Source organism: Idiotropiscis lumnitzeri, chromosome 2 (genome assembly GCF_059441095.1).
Source record: "Idiotropiscis lumnitzeri isolate Australia: NSW breed Sydney's pygmy pipehorse chromosome 2, RoL_Ilum_1.0, whole genome shotgun sequence".
NCBI lineage: Eukaryota > Metazoa > Chordata > Actinopteri > Syngnathiformes > Syngnathidae > Idiotropiscis > Idiotropiscis lumnitzeri.
Window position 1 is genome coordinate 23,091,364 of NC_142392.1, and position 23,234 is coordinate 23,114,597.

Below are 23,234 nucleotides of genomic sequence, written 5' to 3' on the forward strand. Positions count from 1 at the left end.
GCTTGTGATGGCCCCCAGTGGTCTTCATCACCTTCTGTTGCCACGTGACGACTTGAACTGCTGCTTGTAGGCTCCGCCCCTCTGTTGTCCTCACTCTCATCCTTGTTTTCATCGTCAGTCTTTATATGGACAACGTTCAGTGGTGACTTGTTGATCTCCTCCTCCTCCTCCTTTTTGATGTGAGTCCAATCTGGCTCCTCTTTCACAAAACGGAGATTGTTTTCAAAGACGTCTGCATGACACAAAAAGACAAACACACATTTGGTTTGGTCAAGTCAAATCTCAGGGGGCGACTTCGACTTATATTGTTTTTACCGTGCTACCTTGACTTGTGCCTGCTGCACATGGAGCAATGCGTGCGACCCCGATTTGGACCGGACCATGGGGGCATTTCACAAAATTACGTCCTACGATGTAAGCCTCCCGTTAGCCGCACAACAGTGATAAACGAGCATTTAAAAAGGAAGCACGTTGCGGCTGATGCCCGATTTCATTCCTGACATAGTCACAGACGTTTCTGGAAGCGAGCTGAAGTTCGCACACACAGGCTATTGTGTGCGTCTGATGGAACACCTGTTGTGGGACCCGAACATCTTGATGCAGACCACCGGGGGCCATCGCAACATTATGTCATTAATAGAATAGAAATCCTTCGCCAATTTGACATATAGTGTTCGTAAGCTAAAAGGAGAGACACCCAGCTCAAGTGGAGACAGAAAGGTTAAACAAAGTTTATTTGACAACTCTATCTTCCTTCTGTTCCTCGATGCTTTTCACACATTCCCTTTTATAACATCGGGGAATCAGATTACACTCAAGGGTGGTACAGTTCGTCTTCTCAAAAGCTGGTTTAGTCCGGTTTATCATTGGCATGTCGCCATGAGTCGCAGCTGACTTTGACGTCAACATCTTTTATCAGGACCCAGTTGCTTGCTTCAGACTTCGATGCCAACTTATCAGGGCTCTTCACGATGTTGTTTACTTCATCCTCACTTCTGAAGAAGTGCCACCGCCCCGCCAATTGCAGACACCTCTCTGCAGTAGAGGTGTCTCCCTGTATCACCCCTCACACTGCAAACACTCAGCATAGTTCACTATATTAAACTGCAACATGTTATATGCGCTACATATTAAAATAAGATGCATCACGGCAAATGTATAATAACCTCTTAATATTATTCTAACATTCCCTCCTGTTTATTCTACATTTGCCCCAAAAAATTATCATCAATGGAACTTCCAAGGATTTAATTCCATCAAATCATTAGCTTGATGGCAAATGTAGACCCCTTTATTATTATTTATTTATTTATTTTTTTTGTATTTTTATTTGAGCGTTTTGGATTAACGAATAGTATCTCCCAGGTAAATTCAGTCGTCGTCATCAACTTGGTCATCAGTGTCTCCTCCATCGCCAGCACTTCTGTAATCAATCAAAGGATATATTTCCTGTAGTTTGGAATTTGTTGGAGCGAGAGCTGTTGAGATGAGTCGGACAATCAAAACGCGAATGCAGGGAATACAACAACATCCACACAGTACAAGGATTGAGGTGAACATTGTTATAGAAATCATTACCGAAAATACCAAATTTTTATATTTACCAAACGTTTTGTTCCACCACTCATCCCATGCAGAGGTACTCACACCTGAGTGTTCCTTCAGCTTTCGGTTCAGGGCGCGCAAGCCTGTAATGGCTCTTGTGAGGGACCCTTCCGGAGAAGTGTTGTTAGGAATGAAAGTACAACACTGATCACCAATCACGGCGCAAACCCCTCCTCTCTCTGCCAACAGCATGTCCACCGCGATGCGGTTTTGAAATGCCATGAGTGATGTTGCTGCCAATTGTTCTTTAATAGCTATAAATCCTTCTTCAGTGAAGTTCCCCAATCTTTGCACGTTATAGTGTATGTAGTTTATTCGATCCACATTCTTATTCGGTGTAATCCAAAGAAGAATGGACTCGAACCCCGCTGCGATTTGATTTACCAACTTATACTCATCTGGTACGCCCCTTGGTTGGCCAATTGCATCCAAATAGGTCATATCACCATCCCTCCAGGAAGCACTTCGTCTTTTCCTGGCGTAATAATAGGGGGATTCGTGGGCTTCAACTGCTCTTTGAATGTCCCCTGCTGTGGATGGAAAAATAGACACTGGTAAGAGAAGTGACACCAATGCACAAGTTCCAACTGCGTCCTTTAATGAATCAAATAATTTAGTACCCCCACACCACCACCACACATCGCTGCGTGGCAGTAGTGTACCTGATTGGAGCAGAGTTGTTTTACACCACGCTGATGATAAGCCTCCCACTCTATTTTGTGTTCCTGTAAGATTAACACAAGTAAAGTTCGCCACTGCCACATCGGTCGAAAAGATAGGCTTATCTTTCGTTGCTTTCGTAGCCGGGTAGACATCATTCCAAGCAATGCAATCCGCATTAGGCGTCAATTTTGTCATTACTTCTAAAAGGCATGTCGATGGAAGAGCTGCTGGAATTACTCGTAGCAATGGTCTCGGGCCCATACATGAAACACAGCTAGAATTTGCAGTCTTAGCAGCTGATTCCATTAATAGTAGCCAATTATTTCCTAATTGGGTAACTCCTGTAACAGCCAAAAAGTGATCATCTACAGAGAGTTTTCCTTTAAATTTTAGCACCATTTTAGATCGTTTTATCATCGAAGTTTTGGTCTCTATATTTTTTATAGGGGTAGCCTCAACGGGATTCTCTAAAATGGTAGATACACAAATTACAATAGTATGATAAGGATCTACCCCTTGAGAATATGGGCTTAAATCTAATTCTTCACACGGATTATTGTCGCATCCCCAATTTGTCGAGTTAATAGTTAACTGAATTCCTATCGCTACGTGTGTTAATGAAAGTTTCTTCCGCAAAGTTTTTGCACATTTTTCAGTCGTCCAGTCAGACCAGTCTTGTCCCGTTTCTGCTACCAGTCCATCCCATCTTCTAGTTCTCACAGTTAAGTACCATGTGTACCGGCGTCCATAACTTTGCGCACTATACGCATGTTGTCCTACTTTGAAAACGGATGCTTCACTCAATTTAACTTCAGACCATGGTATAATAGCAGTTGTCATCTTGTTAGTCGGCAAACAAATCATTGTTGCTGAGTCAGCAATGCTGTTGCTCCTAGCGCATGATGTAAAGTCCATCTTATCAGGTAACCTAAGATTTTCAGTTGAATGTCCATTATTATTATTTATCGGTGTATATGTTGGTGTATACAAAGCTTTCACTGCAACCAAGGCTGCACAACACAAAATCTCAAACTTTATCCACGCGAAAGTCATATCGGCCGAGAGACCCCTAATAGGGTAGGGTGGCTTATAGTTCTTCACTGGCCTAAAATGTTTTCAGATCCTATTGATCTGCCCCCACCTAGTCACCAGGCTTGCCTACCTTCCCCTTGTCGGGTGTCTCGGTTGAGATGACCTTCTTACAATGCGCAAGGTGGATCCAGGTGTTTTGTGCTGCAATTTTTACTGCAGTTGGTGTGGTCAGCAGAACTTGGTGAGGGCCTTCCCACTTCGGAGAGTTCCAGTGTTTCCTTTTTAGGCTCCTGATCAGAACCCAGTCTCCCGGAACGACCTGTTCGTCCTGTTGAAGAGAAGTACACTCGCTTTCTGGTAATATCAATTCATTTCTTTTCTCTAAAGTTTTCCTCATGTAATCGGCTAGGTTGGCCTCATTATCAATTTCCCACTGTGTGGAAAAATAAGGTACCCTATATGGTCTGCCAAAAAGAACTTCATAAGGTGTTAGTCCTGTGGAACTTGTAATATTGATATGCAATTTTACAAGATCTATACATTGAGTCCATGGACGTTTAGTTTCTTCCATACATTTTTTCAGTCTATTTTTTATCGTTCCATTCATTCTTTCCACCAGGCCTGCACTTTGAGGGTGGTATGAACAATGGTGTTTTAAATCTATGTGAAACATTTGCCCTATTTTATTTATGATTGTATTCATGAAATGTGTTCCATTATCACTATAGATTATTTCTGGTATACCATACCTTGGTATTATATCTTTACATAATGATTTTGCAACTGTCAGTGCATCTTGTTGTTTTGCTGGAAAAATTTCTACCCATTTTGAGTATGCATCTATTTTGTATGTTTGTTGAAGCTAATAAAATGTCATCCACATATAACAAGACTTGGCTTCCGCATGGCGGTTCAAATGTAGACATACTAGCTGTCATAATTTGGGAATAAATTGTAGGGCTTTCACAGTACCCTTGTGGTAATCTGGTAAATGTATATTTTTTCCCTTTATGTGTAAACGCAAACCAGTACTGACTATCTTCATGAACAGGGACTGAGAAAAATGCGTTGCTCACGTCGATTACTGTAAAGACCGCTGCGTCTGGTCTTAATGAATTTAATAAAGTATGTGGATCAGGGACACAGGGTGCCCTATGTACTACGGCGGAATTTACTGCTTGTAGGTCTTGGACCATTCTCCAGCCTACAGAAGGCGGAGCCTTTTTTACTGGAAAAATAGGTGTATTACATGGAGAATCTGGACACTCAATTATTACTCCTGCACTAATCAATGATTCAATCACTGGTTGTATTCCCGCCAACGCATCTGGTTTTAATGGATATTGTTTAATACAAGGTCGATATTCTGTTTTTGGTTTAATTTGTACGGGTTGCGCGCTTCTAATAAGTCCTACGTCTGACGGTAATGTTGCCCATAGGAAATCTGGTACTTCCTTTAAACTGTCTTCCTCTTCCTTCGTCAAGAGATAAGAACCTCCTTTTTGTCACATTCGGTGAAGGAAACGACTCGCATCGGCCTGCACTTCCCAAAACAATGCTTTTCTTGTCATTCTTTCCATCTCACTATGCTCCACACCTTGCATTTTATTATCTGGTTTCCAATCATCTGCATGTCTACCTCTTTGAACAAACGATCCTAATTCTCTCCATCTTAATTCAAAGGGTTTAAATAAAGATATGTGTGGTGTTATTCCCTTGTATAAATGATTTAAAGTATGAGGCAGTCTAACTCCTGCACCTGCAGTCCCCAGTTTATCAGTATACAAATAATCAATTACTATTTTTTCGGGTGTGTTTTTGTATAATTCAGTCTCATAGTTAAGATCTGGGCCTGGAGTCTGTTTATACCACATTGTTACGTGGAGGGCGTTTTTATCCATTTCATCCTGCGGTTTTTTCATAAAATGTTTAGCTTCTCGAAGTAATTTTTCCCCAGTACGAAATGGCGGTTTGTTCGTCATGTGTAGCAAGTAATAAAAATGCGGTTCTCCAAGGCCTTTTATCACATGCAAATCTGATTTTGTTATTTCATATTTTCTTTTTACCACCATATTTCCCCCAACTGTCGGTACTAACGCTAACCCCAATCTACACATCCCATCTCTTCCCAGCAAATTTACTGGACAATTTGGTACTACCAGTATTGGTATTTTACACGATCCCCCTAAAGGGTCTCTTATCCAAACGGGGTGTGTCTCAGAAACTTCAGATAAGTCTCCCTGAGCCGTCCTGACAAACACTTTGTTGTTTGTCATTGAAGCTCCCGGAATTGGTTCTTTACACGCAGTTCTACATGCTCCCGAATCACAAAGAAAAATAATTGGTCTACCATTTACTGTTAGCTGTACCTCCGGCTTGGAATTATCAAATATTAAAATATCTTGTAAATTTAGTTCAACGTCTACCTCAATATTTTGTTCCTCTATCTCATTTTGTGGGATATTTATTCTTCCTAGTCATGATTTATTTTTATTGTGGGAATTGTTGCCAAAAATGATACGAGGGCAGTCGTTCGCGAAATGTCCTATCTCACCGCAACTCCAACAAGTGATATTTCTAGGACTCACATAGCCTCGTCCCTGATCCGCAAGACCTCCTCTAACTCTCCCTCTGGGGCGCGGTTTTAAATCCCACCTTTGAAGCAGCCCCGCTTTTTGATTGAAACCTTTTGCACGGTTTTGGAAATAAAATTGATTTTCCCCGGGCTCAATAACAAAAGTATCTGCTTTTTTCTTTTTAGCTTGCAATATTCGTTCAGCATGTAACGCTTGGTTAATGTATTGTTCCAGCGTGCCTGTTGCTCTATCTACCCAATGTTTTTCAACCCATTGGTGAATAGTGTGGTGCGCATTTGCGTGGAGGGCATTTTTTAACTGCTCCTCAAAAATGCTTCCTTCAGTATGGTCTTCAGGAATGCCGCTATTTGCTTTAAAACACGCCGTTAATCTGGCCCGGTAATCATCAAACGATTCTCCTTCCTTTTGTGTTACTCTTCCTATAGCCGTATAATTAGCTCTCAATTTGAATTTTTCTCTAGTTCGCTCCATTAGTCTTTGGACGCGATGTGTGAGTTCTTGGCTATCATGGGCTAGAACAGCCTGACACTCTTTTGGATCCCAATCTCCTCTAATGTTATGCCAATCACCTTTCAGAGCAGCCATCCAGATTTGCTGGACTTCTATTCCGTTTAAGTGGTAAGACCTCCTGAGGTCTTCCATTTGCTGCAAAAATTCGTTCACATCAACCTTGTGGTACACAATGCCTTCTACCGCCTTTTTAACATCATCCTGTGTCCATGTTCGATGCACTAGAATTACTGGTGACGCATCATCAATATTAGGATTAGCAACTTCTATCATCGGAAAAGAGTCTTGTATTTCTTCTTCCGATGGGGAGCCTTTTAGTGACTCCGGAGAAAAAGTTTTTCCCATTGTTGTTGAAAATCTAACTCCTAAATTTCCCTTACTCCGCGTATGTATAGCTTTATTCCCGGTCGATTCGGGTGAAATAGGAAGTGGCGGATATAAGGATGATTGGAGGGATTTTTTATTTTTTACAACCCCTACGGGACCTGTTTCGTTATCTTCTTTTCTTTGAAACATAATTTCATCCTCTTCCCATTTTCCTTTATCTGCGTTTTCTTTTTTGGTTTTGTTATTCTTATCTATTTTTCGTCTCAGTGCCATTGTCATCCAGAATTCTGTATCTTCATATCCATCTTTATCCATCTTTTTTACATTATTTTTTCGTTTTATTTTTATCTTATCTTGTAAATCGACTATTTTGTGTGTATTAAGCTGACCAGTGAATTCATATTTTGTTATCCATGAGTTTAAATGTTTTACTTTATCCGGACATTGGCTTTCTATAAATTTCCAGTCCTTACACGTTAATTGTTGTTTCGGATCGTTTTTGTTAGCTTTTTTACTGTTTGATTTCCCCATGTTGCAAGACAGTGGTTCACCTAGGGTGACTAACCTGTCTTCCAGTCCCTGAACAGGCTGACAATTGCTCTGTCTTAGGTAATTCCCAAGCTTCTACCACAAGTGGCGGAGAATTCTTGCATCTGCTTCCCAGACAGTTGTCAGTTAATTTTCCTGTTCCAAAATGAGGTTGCAAGCCTCCATGCACACGTTTACATTCACACTATTTTTCCCTTATTTCTCTTTTTTTCCCTTTCAAACGCGCGTGGAGGATACACCCCTGTTATCATCTATCAGTTTTATAGACTATCTCTGTCTCTTCACGTAACATTGACTAGTATTCTTACGGTTTTACACAGTTTTAAAGACTTACTCTGTCTAGTCCCCACAATATCCCCACGGAATTTAACTACTTACTTGCAGAGGAGTCCGCCCTCCTGTTAACGCAGAATTTAACTACGTACCCCTTCAAATGCCCACATTTATCACACTCATTCATCACATTCGGACTTCACACACTCACCCAAGATGAGCTGAACGTCTCTCTCCGCAGCCGCCCTTCAACTTTCAGCATCCAGTAGCAAAGTCGAGGACCAGGTCCAAAAAAAAGAAAGAATCCTCATCTTGTCGTGGCCACGATTGTCCCCGGTCGTCGGCTTCGCCCCTGGACGCCTCCAGTATGTTGGGTTCACGGCTCTGAAGGACCAATTTTATGTCAGGTTCGCCAATTTGACATATAGGGTTCATAGCTGAAAAGGAGAGACACGCAGCCCAAGTGGAGACAGAAAGGTTAACAAAGTTTATTTGGCAACTTCATCTCCCTTCTGTTCCTCGATGTTTTTCATACATTCCCTTTTATAACATCGAGGAATCAGATTACACTTCGAGAAATCAGATTACATTAAAGGGTGGTACAGTTCGTCTTCTCAAAAGCTGGTTTGGTCCGGTTTATCATTGGTGTGTCGTCGTGGGTCGCAGCTGACTTTGACGTCAGCATCTCTTATCAGGACCTAGCACGATGTTGCTTGCTTCAGACTTTGAGGCCAACTTCTTTATCAGGACTCATCACGATGTTGTTTACTTCATCCTCATTTCTGAAGAAGTGCCACCGCCCTTCTTTTCAACATGATATGTGCACCATGTATTGAAATAAAGTTGCGTCATGGCAAATGTATAATAACCTCCAAATATTATTCTAACAGTGTCCGACAGACGTCAGTGAATACGATCTCTGTTCTGTGAAAGAGGAGCCAGACTTGACTCACATGAAAAAGGAGGAGGAGGAGGAGGAGATCAACAAGTCACCAGTGAACGGTGTCCCAATCAAGACTGAAGATGAAAACAAAGATGAGAGTGAGGACAACAGAGGGGCGGAGCCTCCAAGCAGCATCTCAAGTAGTCACGTGACAGCAGAAGGTGATGAAGACCAATGGAGACCATTACAAGTACATAATGAGGACACATTATCAGATGCTCATCACGATGATGATACTTATGATGATGATGAAGATGATGATGATGATGGGCAAGCCAAAGGTGAAAGGGCATGTCACACTGACTCATTAACTTCAAAGTTGTCTTTAAAAGGGCACACAAAAACACACACTGGAGAAAAAACATTTTCCTGCTCAATTTGTGGCAAGAGTTTCTCTCAAAAGTCGCATTTAACAAACCACACAAGAACACACAGTGGTGAAAAACCTTTTTCCTGTTCAGTTTGTGGCAAAAGCTTCTCTCAAAAGGCACAATTAACAAGGCACACAAGAACACACACTGGAGAAAAACCTTTTTCCTGCTCAGTTTGTGGCAGAAGCTTCTTTGATAAGTCAACTTTAACAAAACATAGAAGAACACACAGTGGTGAAAAACCTTTTTCCTGTTCAGTTTGTGGCAAAAGCTTCTCTCAAAAGGCACAATTAACAAGGCACACAAGAACACACACTGGAGAAAAACCCTTTTCCTGCTCAGTTTGTGGCAAAAGCTTCTCTGTAAAGTCAAGTTTACGAATCCACACAAGAACGCACAGTGGAGACAAGCCATTCAGTTGCAGCGTTTGTGCTAAAAAATTCTCCACTAAACGGAGTGCTAAGAGACACGATTGTGCTGGTGAGAAAAGCAGCGATCCTTGAAGCTTAAAAAAAAGACAACAAAAAACTGAAGGAACTGACTCTTTGTGGTAAGATGTAAATGTGATTTTGAATGAAATATGATAAATTTAGTTTTGCAAAGCTCTTTTATTGACACTAAGCCAATGTGATCATTGCCAGAAGAACCATTGTGTCTGAGTGATGATTTTTTTTTTTGTGTGTTTACTTCAAACATGTAAATAAAATTAATTGCTTTTGCCTGGAATAACATTTGTTAACGTTATGCTTTTCAGTTGTCTTTTTAATCGTACTTAATGGAAAAGGTGTGAGAAGAAACTGCTTATGAAATCGGTACCTTCCACAGTCATCAATAAAATCACTTGTTCCACTTGCTCAACTGGCCTTCATTCCGCAGTGTGAAAAGGTGAAAAACTGAACTAGAAGTTGAACTATAAAAAGAACAAGAAAGAGAAACGCAAATCGGCTCAGTTTCTCTCAAAGGTTTTGGTATGTCAGGAGTTGGCAACTTGATGGCGACTGGAGTCAGCGCTGGTTTTCTCGGTGTGTTTGGCTGGGTCGTATATGTATGGTACATTGAACAAAACTCAAAGTCTTCAAATATCCCCTCACATACATTTAACATTTCATTTTCTGATTAAAAGAGATAGAAAATAGGCCTGAGCATTGTTTATGGTGGGGGCAATTCTCTCGCCAGGTCAGTGACCTTCCAGGGTATGGAAGTAATTTAAGGTGGTCACTAGTAGACTGGTCGTATCAACGGGGAGACGCATCTGCTCTCCCTCTGGGGGACTTTTGGAGGGAAATCCCAAAGACTAGCGTGATGGGAATGCATATGCAACAAGTCAAGTCAATTTTATTTGTATCGCCCTAAATCACAGACAGTCTCAAAGGGCTTTACATAACCACAATCGACATCCACTGATCTTAACCCCCAGGAGGGCAAGGAAAAACTCAAAAAACCTCATTAGGGGAAAAGTGAGAAACCTAGAGAAGGGACCACAGATGGGGGAATCCCCCTTCCAGGCTGCAATGGATGCCAACTGGGCAACATTTGACACATAAAATGATGCTATACAATGTTAGATGAGATAATGTGAGAGTCAATCAAAAGAAGTGCTGCAGGAAGATGACTTCAGTGGAGTGCGTCCTCATCCAGGGCCGTAATCTCCATGGCAGCATATCCAAAGATGAGCCTTCGATCTTGTACCGGTCAGTTGGTGTAAATTCAGAACAGCCACTTCCAGGTGAATCACCATCGCCTAATTCCTGTGAGAGTATGTAAATAGTTTGTGTATTTTTAATCATGTTTTTTATACACTATTTGTATCAATGATAATTACACACACACTCACAGACACGCACATCATTGCTTCAGCACACATGCGCACAATTGGCACACCCACACGCTTGTATAAGTTTCACTTTCCATAAGATTCGTTTTCCTTTGAATAAAAGTCCAAAGGGTTGGGCGAAGAAGTCAGTGAGAGTGCGGGAGAGTGAACTGGCAAGACGTCTACTTCATCTCCTGGCTTCTCCTCCCATCGCGATGGAGAAAAGACAAAACCTTCCCTGGTTATTCCTCTGGTTCTCTGTATTTTAATTCAGTCTAATGAAGGCGTCAGGACCCTTTTAAACCTGACATTTATTGGTGCCGAAACCCGGGAGCCACACCCGGACGGGCGATCGTCGCTGGATATTTCGGGGGCCAACGAATCTGACGTCAGCGCTTCACCATTTGAAAGCGGGCCTCTGAGCTCCGGTGCGGCCGTCTGCCCGGATGTCGGTTCCCTGTCGGACCAGGCAGATCCGGAGGAAGCCAGGTATGGTTTTTCAAATTATTTTGTACCACCATTTTAAATTTTAAAACAATTCGTAAGGGGTGATTTATGTGAGGGAGTGAAAAAGCTGAGTAAGGAAGCACGCCGGCCGTTTTGCAGTAGTTCGGTCGAAAAGAAAATAAACTGGATCGTGCTCGTCTAAGGAGTTCTAGAAAAATAATTAGGCCATAACTCATTGCGCTGAAGGGAAGCTGGACTTCTCGGGAGGCTGGATCTCCCTTACGGAGAGCATGGTAGCATTGATTGGCGGTTCTGCGGTCCGTCTGATAAGGAAGAAAGGAAGAAAAAAAACCCGATCGCGTTATTCAAGGAGTTACAAATAGTATTAGGCCGTAACTCGTTTAAACAGTGTTAAACATCTCAACTGAACATTACGGATAGCGCGGTAGTATCTATTAGAACGTCCTGCGGTACGTCTAAACCGGATCGTGTTGTTTAGGGAGTTACAAAAAGAAGAAATTAGGTCGTAACTCGTTCAAACCGACAGCACGGTAGAGTCTATTAGAAGTTCCTCGGTGTCGATAAATAGAGAGAAAGAGAAAAATAATCGCACTTGGAGGAGGTCTCCTCACAATTTCACATTGAAATTTAGGGAAAAATAAGGCATTATTTTTGGTGGTTTTTATTTTGAATTTCTTTGGCAAGCAGACTGCTCATTTTGACTGTGTGTGTGTGATCTTGGAGCTGCGCAGCTGTGTGTGTGTGGAGAAAGGAAAAAAGGTGGGGGTTTGAGTCAGTGAGAAAGAGCGTGCGTGTGGGGGCGTGCGTGTGGGGGCGTGCGTGGGTGTGTGAGCGTGTGTGCGTGTGGGTTAGAATTCCAGCATAAGAAAGCAAATTCAGAAGTGAAAAGAATTTGCAGAGAAAGAAAGTAAGCTGAAGAGAAAAAGAAAAAGGAAAAAAAAAAACCCGCACACACAACACCAGATGTGGAATGATCATTTTGCTGTATGCAAAGTGAGTGAATGGTGTGATTGGGGATTACAAATACCATTTGGTATTTTATCTTGTATAATGCAATAAGGGTTATAAACAGGAATAGTATTTGAGAATGACAGAGAAGGTTGTTGAAGAAGGTAAAGAAGAGGGAGGGGGTTGCAACTGCCCCCTGCATCCTGAATTACCCCCCACCACCCACATTATCAGGTAACGCCACATAGAATGAGAACTAGATCAGACAGAACTGCACCGATAAGACAAAAAACCCCAATAAAAGATAGAAAAACCAAAAAAGCGCTCACCTCAATGTGTTGCGTGTATAAGTGGCAGTGTGCATTTGTGGCAGAGGCTGCATTGGCCCTATAGGGCTGCACATACATAATTATGAGCGATATTAGTTGAATTAAAGGACTTATTATGGGCAAAAGATAAAGATGGATTGTGTTGCTGTTATACTAACATGTTATTCTTGTTTGAAGTTGTTCAGTGTTGAGAACTGTGTGTGTCGTTTTGTGGGCCCGTGTATATGTCTGTGTGTCTGTCTGAGTGTCTGTCTGTGTGTCTAAATGTCAGGGAGAGTGATCAAAGTGGTTGGAATTATGCTAAAAGGATTGATGAAGTAGAGATAAAATGGAATCAAGGATTAGTAACCAGCGAAAGGCTACTTAGGAGTGATGAGATCTTATTGAGGAAAATAATTCAAAAATATACAAAAAGAAATCAATAAAGGGGAAAATACATATATTCCGATTTGAAAATAAAATAAAATAACTTTTATGACAAGATAGGCTTAACGAAAAAGAGAGAAAAATAGCCTGAAGTGCCTTTTTCCGAAAAAAAATTGAACCCAGATGCCTAAGACTGGTTGAGAAAAAGATGAGCAAAGATAAGGGGAGAAGGAAAAAGACTCCAATAAAGATTAGAATAGCAGGCATCTGAATAAGATTGAGAGGTTGATCAAAAGAACAGATGAGTTTCTAAATGAAGAGGTTCTCCTAAATTTACAAAAGATATTGGCTTTTGATTAAATGATTGAGCTGAAATAACCGTATTGGTAATGGATCACCAATTACCCTTTTTATGTGACACTGGTGCATGTAGGATTGCTTGTAATAATTAATTTTAAATGATAGAGCAAGTGAGAAAGGTGTCATAGTAAGATTTGTAAGTGGAAAACTGTTTAGAGTAGCAGAATTAGTTAGAATCATGATTTGAAAGAGAGAAATAGGTGTTATGAAATTTTAATAATTGGACGAAGCTTTTGAAAGTGAACATGAGGAATCTTTGCAAAAGCATAGGTGTTTTCTTGATTTTGAAAATTTTGATTCGAGACATTGGTAGGTTTTGAGTGGTTGTGGAAAAACTACAGTGAATTTGGAAATTAGGAGCAGACTGTGGAGAGGCTCCTGTGAGGAGGAGGAAGAGACAGAGTTTAGTGATTAAAGACTGTCATTTGAATGAGAGAAGGAGGATAGAAATTAGATTTTGCTTTTTGGTGAATTGAAGAAATAAATATTTTAGATTTCATATTCCAGTTGATGATGTTTATATTGAAGTAGGCCAGAGATGCAATGAAATGCAGAAATATAAATGATACAGGAAAAATTTGGCAAGGGCTATAATTTTCATTAAAGCAGAGAAGAAATTAGAAATTACAGATAACATTAATGTGTACTTGTCCACTTTAAGGTAGAATTGGTCAAAGTGAAATGAGTCAAGATTAGAGAAAAAAAAATAAATAAATAAAATAGAATTAACATGTTCATTTTGTGATAAGAAATTTGTGATTATGTGAAAAAGGAAAAAGAGAATTACAGGCTTTTCAAATAAAATAACCTAATTTAAATTGGCCAACTTGTAAAATGGAAAAGAAGATTCAAAATTTTGCACAAAAAGCTTGAACGTGTTGAGCAGAAGGAAGGAAAAGAGAAGACATTTTAAAAAAAAAAAGGAAGCAGAGAGTCTTGTGATAAACAATAACTTTTCAGGACGAAGAGAGAAGCAATAGAAGATCACATGGCGAAAGAAAAAAACTAACATAAAAAGTGTGTGTAGAAGGACTTCTACATCAACATGCGTTTTGCTTATTAGGCCGTGATACACTGACAATTGGACTTTAATATCAGAATCAATAGGCAAGGGCGAATTTAAACAAGAGTCAAAACTTTAAAAGGACGCATTGTCAGTGATAAGCGGGAAGAAAAATAGTAATAAAACTTTGCCAGACCACTTTTGTGTAAACACTTTCCTTGGGACTTTCATGACCTCCATTAAGTCCCTGACCTTTCATAGATAAAGTTGGAGCCCAAAGTCTCTCAGGGCTGTAATTTATGCGGCAGAGAAAGAGCCCAACAGGCTTAGGGTGAGTTTAAAACAACAGTATCATGGCCATAAAATGGGTTGTGTATGTTGGAACTTGTGGAGATACACTGCAAGATTGTATTTACAAAGCATCTTAACGCACTACCAAATTATTATTATAAGCCATTTGGGCAAACAGTGACTGCAAAAAATGGCTTCATGGACTTGTGTTGCTGCAGAAACACAGGAAAGTGAACCCATTTGCATATTAGTCACAACAATTTGGATTTCGTGGCAGAGAACCACTTAAGAGTGTGATCAAGAGCTTTCACTGCTGCTTTAAGGAATGAAAAAATGACATTCCATCACACGACATTCACATTGCACGGCGATTTAATTGTAACATTACATTAATAAGGTGCGATGCATTTAAGCCTAGCGTCATTCTTTTTCCACGCACCATTTAGAAGGCGCCACACGACTGTGGAGCCGTCCAAATTTTCACCAAACCCATGACTTGACTTTTTGACATATTTTCCTCCCGACTGGAGGAGTTAAGACGTGTAAAGACATGAAGACCAGGTGCACCTTCCAGACTGATAAGAAAGTGTCTGAGAACCAAGGTTGTAGGAAGAAATCATGCTGACTTTTATGTGATGGGAGTATTAGTAGTGTGATACCAACAGATAACTTGTAAAAGAGAGAAATTGTTAGGATAAGCAGGAAGAGCGTAGGCGGTTGTGAGCTAATTAAAATTTGGAGTTTCCCATCTTGTATGAGCTGTATGGTTACAATGTGAACTCACAGTCAAGATAAAATGTTCTTGTGTTCTGTTGATTTTGGGCGAACGGGTGCTTTAAAAATCACAAAAGATAAAAGAAAAGTTGCGCATAAAGCACGTCTAAGTAAGTATTTGTAAATAAAAAAATTTTCTGAACAGAAAATGACACGATTACGATTGAATAAAGGCTGGAGCCAAGCCATAACCTCAGAGTCAACATAGCACAAGAGGTTTCATGAAAGCACACACACACCCCCACACTCACACACACACACAGTAAATCAACTTGACAAGTTGATCTCAGGCCAGGGAAAAAGGCACCACTAATTGAACATGCATATTGGGTGGACAATGATGCAAACATTGAGTGACACACGAGCAGATAGTCGTGTGTCAAAAGGGGGAAGTATGATATGAAATATGAAATTGTTCCCACATACAGACTTTTCAACAAAAACAAAAAAAAATTTTTGGACACTGTTATTTGTTTGGGTTGCAATATTGTTTGACTATGATTGATATGTTTTCAAAATGGATCAAGCTGTTTCCAACAACACATGCTGATGCTAAAAACGATTGGGAAAAGTGTTGTGTAATCAAATTATCCTGACATTTGGAATTTCAAGAAGTGATTTGAAGTGAAAATGATGCATTTTGTGAATTATGTTGTAACAAGTGGGACAGTTGTTAAAAAATGGACTCAAAGCGTCACTGCGCATACAGTCTGCAGGACTTGTGGAACGCACTAATGGAAAAAAAAAAAAAAAAAAAAGAGACAATGGCCAGACTGTGTTTCAATCACAGCAATGAGGACAATGCCAGCCGAAGGAAGGACACTATCCCCTATAGACTCTCAGGTTCATCAGAACCACCAACAAAAAACATGTTTGACCGAAAAAGATGCAAAAGACGCAAATACTGGTCAAGTGTTTTTCTGATTCACAGAGAATTCACGTCCGTGTGGGAGACCAACTCTTCTTCAAGGTGTTGAAACGACTCCGTTGGGGGGAAGTGAATGCTGAGATGGCCCTCGCCAGATGATGGCGGTGACCCCGACGCTGCAAAGGTCGCGGGGCGTGGCAGCTGGATCCACCAGTTGCAGTACAAGCTTCACCGGTTTCCAGCTAAAGGCCTAGCAACGCGAATCCCTCGAACAGGAGTCCACCTGAGTCACAATCTCGGACCACACGCACATCAGAACCACACCACCAGCCACAGATACGAATGTTGAAGCCGCAGAATAAAAAGATTAGATGTGGTTTGGAAATTAATGACGTACATAAAGCCTTGATTGAAGAACATAATTGCATTTAAAGTTTTAAAAATTAATCAATTATTAATGTTATGACCACTATGAAGAATTTGAAAGACACAATATATATCGGGATAATTATGGTTTTAATTTTTTGTTATGTGTAGTCTGTTCATGTTGCATTATTTTTATGACAAAAATGATGATTAACTGCATGTTTGTTGCCCAAAAGTAACATTACAATCTGATTGATGTTGAGTATGACAAACTCGAACTGGACAATGACGAACTCGAACTGGACACTGAAACGTAAAAACACATGGACCCTTTTTGCCCCTGCCCACACATACACCACACACGAAGATCCGGGAGGTAAAGACGGCTGTCTCCTCCTACAGCGAGGCAAGGGGCCTGCATCGAGTCCCCCAGAGACAAGCTCTGCGTGGAGACAGTTTTGTTATTTTTCACTAGGCACATTGAAATTTATTTTTATATGTTTTATTCCCTGATGACTCATCTTAAAGCCGTATGGACATGATTTAAATCCGACAAACAAGGGGGAAATGTGAGAGTATGTGAATAGTTTGTGTATTTTTAATCATGTTTTTTATACACTATTTGTAACAATGATAATTACACACACACACTCACAGACACGCACATCATTGCTTCAGCACACATGCGCACACCCACACGCTTGTTTAAGTTTCACTTTCCATAGGTTTCGTTTTTCTCTGAATAAAGTCCAGAGGGATGGGCGAAGAAGTCAGTGAGAGTGCGGGAGAGTGAACTGGCAAGATGTCTACTTCACTTCCTGGCTTCTCCTCCCATCGCGATGGAGAAAAGACAAAGCCTTCCCTGGTTATTCCTCTGGTTCTCTGCATTTAATTCAGTCTAATGAAGGCGTCAGGACCTTTTAAACCTGACAATGTTGCGCTCCTTTGAGAGCTGAGATTTCCGAGTATAAAAACGCAAGATATGTGTTAGAATAATATTAAGAGGTTATTATACATTTGCCGTGATGCAGCTTATTTTAATATGTAGTGCATATAACATGTTGCAGTTTAATATAGTGAACTATGCTGAGTGTTTGCAGTGTGAGGGGTGATACAGGGAGACACCTCTACTGCAGAGAGGTGTCTGCAATTGGCGGGGCGGTGGCACTTCTTCAGAAGTGAGGATGAGGTAAACAACATCGTGAAGAGCCCTGATAAGTTGGCATCGAAGTCTGAAGCAAGCAACTGGGTCCTGATAAAAGATGTTGACGTCAAAGTCAGCTGCGACTCATGGCGACACGCCAATGATAAACCGGACTAAACCAGCTTTTGAGAAGACAAACTGTACCACCCTTTGTATAATCTGATTTCTTGAAGTGTAATCTGATTCCCTGATGTTATAAAAGGGAATGTGTGAAAAGCATCGAGGAACAGGGGGGAGATAAAGTTGTCAAATAAACTTTGTTAACCTTTCTGTCTCCACAAGAGCTGTTTGTCCTCTCCTTTTAGCTTATGAACACTATATGTCAAATTGGCGAACCTGACATTGACACAAGGCCAATGTGATCAGTGCATTGTGTCTGAGTGATGATGATTTGTTTTGGTGTTTACATCAAACATGTAAATAAAATTTATTGCCTTTGCCTGGAATAACATTTTTTAACATTATGCTTTTCAGTTGTCTTTTTAATCGTACCTAATGGAAAAAGTGTGAGAAGAAACGGTGCTTCTGAAATCGTTGCCTTCCACTATCATCAATATAATCACTTGTTCCACTTGCTCAACTGGTCTTCATTACGCTGTGTGAAAAGGTGAAAAACTGAACTAGAAGTTGAACTCTAAAAAGAACCAGAGAGAGAAACGCAAGCAGTCTCGGTTTCTCTTTCTAGGTTGAGCTCTATCAAGTGTTTGGGGTTTGTTGCTAAGCAGAATCTCACTTCGGAAAAACTATAATTTTGTCAAATATTCAAAATACTTTTTTCATGCTATATTATATTTTTTATACTTTGGATTGCTTATATAATGAAATCGGGAAATATTGAAATGTAAAATTAGCAACGACATACAGACTTAATGCAATTAATAAGAAATATAGAAACATTTTATAAATATTGAACACATTGAGAAGAGTTAATCTTAAAATAAATATTGAAATATAAAAAATACTTAGGTATTAAATTAATTCAATAACCCGACCCCGGATGAGCGGCAGAAAATGCCTGGAGGGATGGAATAATTTAAATTGCATACATATTCAAATGAACAAATATTTTAAGAAATATTCAAGTGTGAAATAAAAAGGTTTAAATTAATATTGATATAATTTCACATATTAAAATAATTGAATAAATATTGTAGTATTACATAAGCAAGCTTAAATATACATTGAAATAAATAAAAAAAAAGTTGTGTATTTTTAAATGGCCTAATTTAGAAATGGGAAGTAATTCTCTTTATGAAACTATGAAGGGACTGGAGCTCACAGAAGTGACCAGTCTTGGTTCTGAAGTTCCGATGTAACCAGATACTGCCCTGAGAGAAAATAGGCCTGAGCATTGTTTATGGTGGGGGCAATTCTCTCGCCAGGTCAGTGACCTTCCAGGGTATGGAAGTAATTTAAGGTGGTCACGAGTAGACTGGTCGTATCAACGGGGAGACGAGACGCATCTGTTCTCCCTCTGGGGGACTTTTGGAGGGAAATCCCGAAGACTTGCGGGATGGGAATGCATATGCAACAAGGGAAAATCAGATATTCATATCCTATTTGGGCATTCCCTATAAGAAGGGAATGTCTGAGAGGGGGCTCGCACGTTTTTGGGGAGACTTCTTTTGACATCAGCATGTGACGAGAATAAAATCTTCCTTCTTTCTTTTGTTCTTTTCCATCACCAATCCAGCCTTGATCGGCTGCCTCTCCGGAAGGCAGCAAGGACCCACACTTCAAAGACAAAATATACTACATATTGAAAGAAAAATAATACTCAAATATTGAAATAAGTATAGAATTGAATGAATAAACAACAAAGAAATAAATACCTCCTGGAAAATATTATTTATCAACATTCGTCAAAGCACAACATTTCGATCAGATTGAGTTCTTGCTTGCACATTCTTAAACAATCGTAATTTTTTTACTTTTAATTTTTAAGTTACTTCTGTGCATTTCACACCTGTGCCTTCAGGGAATTTCTACGTTGTTCTACTTGAATAAATCCCCATCAAAATACCATAATTTATGACACCACGGCTGGACAAATAATATCCAGAAACACACTTACGCACCACTGAGTGAGTGTTGGACGATATAGCTTCTCTTGAAAGGTTCGACTTGAAAATGTCCTTGCAAGTGGATCTGAAATTAAATCCACACTTTTCCCTCCTTCGGCCATTGTGGTTCAAAAAAAGCAAGAATATATTTCAGATTTTCGAACGGTCGCCAGTTACGACTTTTTGGTGTGTTGATTCGGCATAGCGCTGCCCCCTCACGAGTGAGTATCCAATCACAAAACGCGTTCATCACCGTCAGCGTAAGGCCAGCGAGAAGGCTCACTGTAACCAACTCGTGATCTGATTGGCTATCGCAACCGTCTAACAAATATGAAAGCTCATTGACTTTGACAGAAGAGATGCCCGCACAATTGCATCTTCAGGCCTCGGAACGCATAATGCCCGCTCCCTGTATTGTGAAACCTGCCCGGCAACACGAGCAAGCGGAATTCTGATTGGATTCAAAACTCTCACCTAAAAATACAACGCTCAGCTATAATATGACATCAATGCGATGATTATGATCATTTTTTTATTGATTTTGTTCGGCCAACAGAGAAGGCCTTGAAGGCCCACCACTGCGTTACTTAATAGCCTAAATTAAACTTTACTTTCATGAATAGAGTTAAAGTTATGCTTTATTGTAGGATTTATGTAATTAATAGCCTTTGATGGACTTTAGTGTACTTAATGTAAACTGGTAACGCTGAAAAAACAAAACAGACAGCAATTCAAGTTTAAACCCATATACGTGAAATGCCCTTTAGAAATAAAGTATATTTTTGCACACATTACACCGACATTGAGTTCCTCCAGATCGACGCTGACCTCAATGATGAAGAGAGCCAATCAAAAATCCCAAAACACAAGCAAACAGGAAAAAGTGACAAACAAGAAAGCTGGCAATGTGAAGAGTGTGAAACAGGTGAGAAACCCAACAACATTTTATATTTGTATTTCCATACGTTGTAACTTATGGACGGTAATAATTCTTCATTTCTACTTCTAACATAGCGCAACTGTTGGTCTGGTGAATGTATAATCTTGCGTTGAGCCGCCACTACAATGAGTTACAATTCTAATGCAGTGGGCCTCAACATAGTTTATGTCAGGTCAGGGATTTCGACAGGGGTCCCCGACTTATCAAGGGATGGATATACAGGAATGGGTCCCGGTTTAGACGAGATGGCGCCGAGGAGCAACATAAGGGGAGTCCACATCTGTTCTCGTCTTGAGGGTTTTGGATGGCCATGTAAGGGCAAGTAGGATGAGAATGCATATGTAACAGGGGAGAACTGCATATTTATATCTTTTGTTTGCTTTCCCTATAAGAGGGGAAAGCTCGAGAGGAGGGTCCGGGGGGGGGGGGGGGGCACACACCCTTTCTTGGGGGAACTTCTGGCATCAGCCAATTTGACACCAATACAATCTTGGTGCCTGTCCAATTTAGGACACCTGCCCTTTTTCCTTTTTGGGCTGGACACCCAAACCAGGTCTCCAGCCTTAAAGTCCGTCCCTCTGGCCTTCATGTCATAATTCCTTTTCTGCCTTACACCTGCCTTCTGTAAATGGTCGCGAGCAAAGGCATGTGCTGACTCCAACCTGTCTTGGAGTCTCCTGGCATATTCCGGTGGCACGGCTGGTGTATCAGGGGTCTGCCAAAAGCCATTTCCACTGGTGTCCGTAGCTCACGCCCAAGCATGAGCAGGGCAGGTGTACATGAAGCGGAATCCTGTACAGCGGACCTGTAGGCCCACAAAACCAGAGGGAGATGCCTGTCCCAATCTCGTTGGTGCTCCGCTATGAGAATTGCGAGTTGTTTTGCCAAGGTCCTGTTAAAGCGCTCAATGAGCCCATCACTTTGAGGATGCAGAGGTGTGGTGCGCGTTTTCCTCATGCCCAGTCGCTCACACATTGCAGTGAACACAGCCGACTCAAAGTTTCTCCCTTGGTCGCTGTGAATGACCTCAGCTGCCCCAAACCTTGTAAACATGCCTTCCACCAGCGCGTCTGCAACAGTCTCTGCTTCTTGGTCGGGGATGGCAAAGCGCCATCGTCATCTCTCTCGGCTGGGCTGAGCAATAACAAGCAGGACAAAGCTTCCTCCGTAAGACACATGGCCAGCTGCAGTGCTTTATCCCTCTAAGTCCAGCCAGCAGCCCGTGCCAAAAATTAAAATTGGGCATGGAAGGCCTCCCAGTCTGCCCTACCGGAGTATTTTGGAGTCTTGACAGGCTGATGATGACAATGGCGGCCGTCAACCTCGTTCGCGCTTGCTCCTCCTCCAGCGTTCAATGAGCCAAAACCAGCATCGAACGCCAGCTTCCTTGCAGTCCGCCTCAGGTGGTTAACATGCTCCGAAACACTTTCGGGGTTCATATCACGGCCACATGCGCCATCGTAAGAATTGTCCACCACCTCCTCCTTGACTCGCGGGCGGCCGCCGTAACTTTCTTTACTCGTTGCCATACTGTCGTTATCACTTCTGACACCAGTGTAACGTTGTATAATAAATCATGCCGATTTGTCCATCAGCGATCACTTTTATTATTAAGCCAGAAACGGCTGCTGTTGGCCGCAACCACGCCGATCAGAAAACTAAAAAAACAACGACAACAACATAACGTTCACTCCCGTCGCTTCCCCGCTGCATTCACAGCCTCCCCAAAAAAGAGGAAGACACAGAACCCTTGAACTATTTACAAAGTCGCGACAATATCAGAAAGTGCCAAAGAACAAAAGACGACTTGACAAAACTAAGCTTGACTACAAGACAGGTCAGAAAACAGGGACGAGAACGTCGGAGAGCGACAGCGACAACGACAAGCGACCAACCAGAAATTAAAGCAACCAGGGAACCAAATATAAACACAGTGTAGCTGCAGTCAAAGGCCAATCTAATTTATTTCATTCCTTTATTTCATAGTTTAATGTGGTTCAAAAGTACACTGAATAAAGACATTATTTTGTGTTTGAAATGTTAAGTAAGGTATAATTGTCAGGTGTTTTGGTTTAAAATCGTAGTAAAGGGGGGAACTTGTTTTTTCTTCCACATGTATAAACTGTTGTTTAGGGACATGGGCATAGATGCACACAATGGCCAGAAGAGGCAATGTACCCTGAAGAGAAGGCAAGACAAGTCACGTTTGTGTGAAGATTTGTAAACCTTTATTCCTTTTGAGTGAATGTGGCCAATGAGGTGCTATTTACTTTAAGTTTCTTTATTGTTTTGTGAGCCATCCTTATTTGTGTGCTCTATCCGTTTATATCCAGGGGTGCACATAACTGGTACGCAGGTACGCATGCGCAACAGAAATCAGGGATGCGGAACGTCAAGTGCGTCACGACGCGCCTTTGCGTACCTGTACACACTGCCATCAATCCACTATTTCATCAGAAGCACAACGAACGAGGTGAAAAATGCCAAAAAAAACCAACAGACTTGAAGCAAATTTTTGGGTCTTTCACCACCAAAAAAGAAACAGCCAAGCGAGCCTGAGCCAAACTAGAG

General features: G+C 41.0%; 2 protein-coding genes across 2 annotated transcripts in view; one reads left to right on the plus strand and one right to left on the minus strand.

Annotated features, from left to right (window-relative positions):
• Positions 1–1,330: 1,330 nt before the first annotated feature.
• LOC148342016 (uncharacterized) lies at positions 1,331–3,486 on the minus strand. Its single transcript, XM_088288360.1, has 2 exons — positions 1,605–3,486; positions 1,331–1,478 (listed from the first exon to the last, which is right to left on the minus strand). Exons 1-2 carry the CDS (start codon positions 3,319–3,321, stop codon positions 1,372–1,374), a joined length of 1,824 nt encoding a protein of 607 aa, XP_088144486.1. The 5' UTR covers positions 3,322–3,486; the 3' UTR covers positions 1,331–1,371.
• Positions 3,487–8,673: 5,187 nt separating this feature from the next.
• Positions 8,674–23,234, plus strand: part of LOC148342017 (uncharacterized) — a 73,060-nt gene continuing 58,499 nt past the window's right edge. The window contains exons 1-2 of the mRNA XM_088288029.1: positions 8,674–8,689; positions 8,832–9,269. Coding sequence (XP_088144155.1) covers positions 8,674–8,689; positions 8,832–9,269 — 454 coding nt within the window. The remainder of the gene's footprint in view (positions 8,690–8,831; positions 9,270–23,234) is intronic.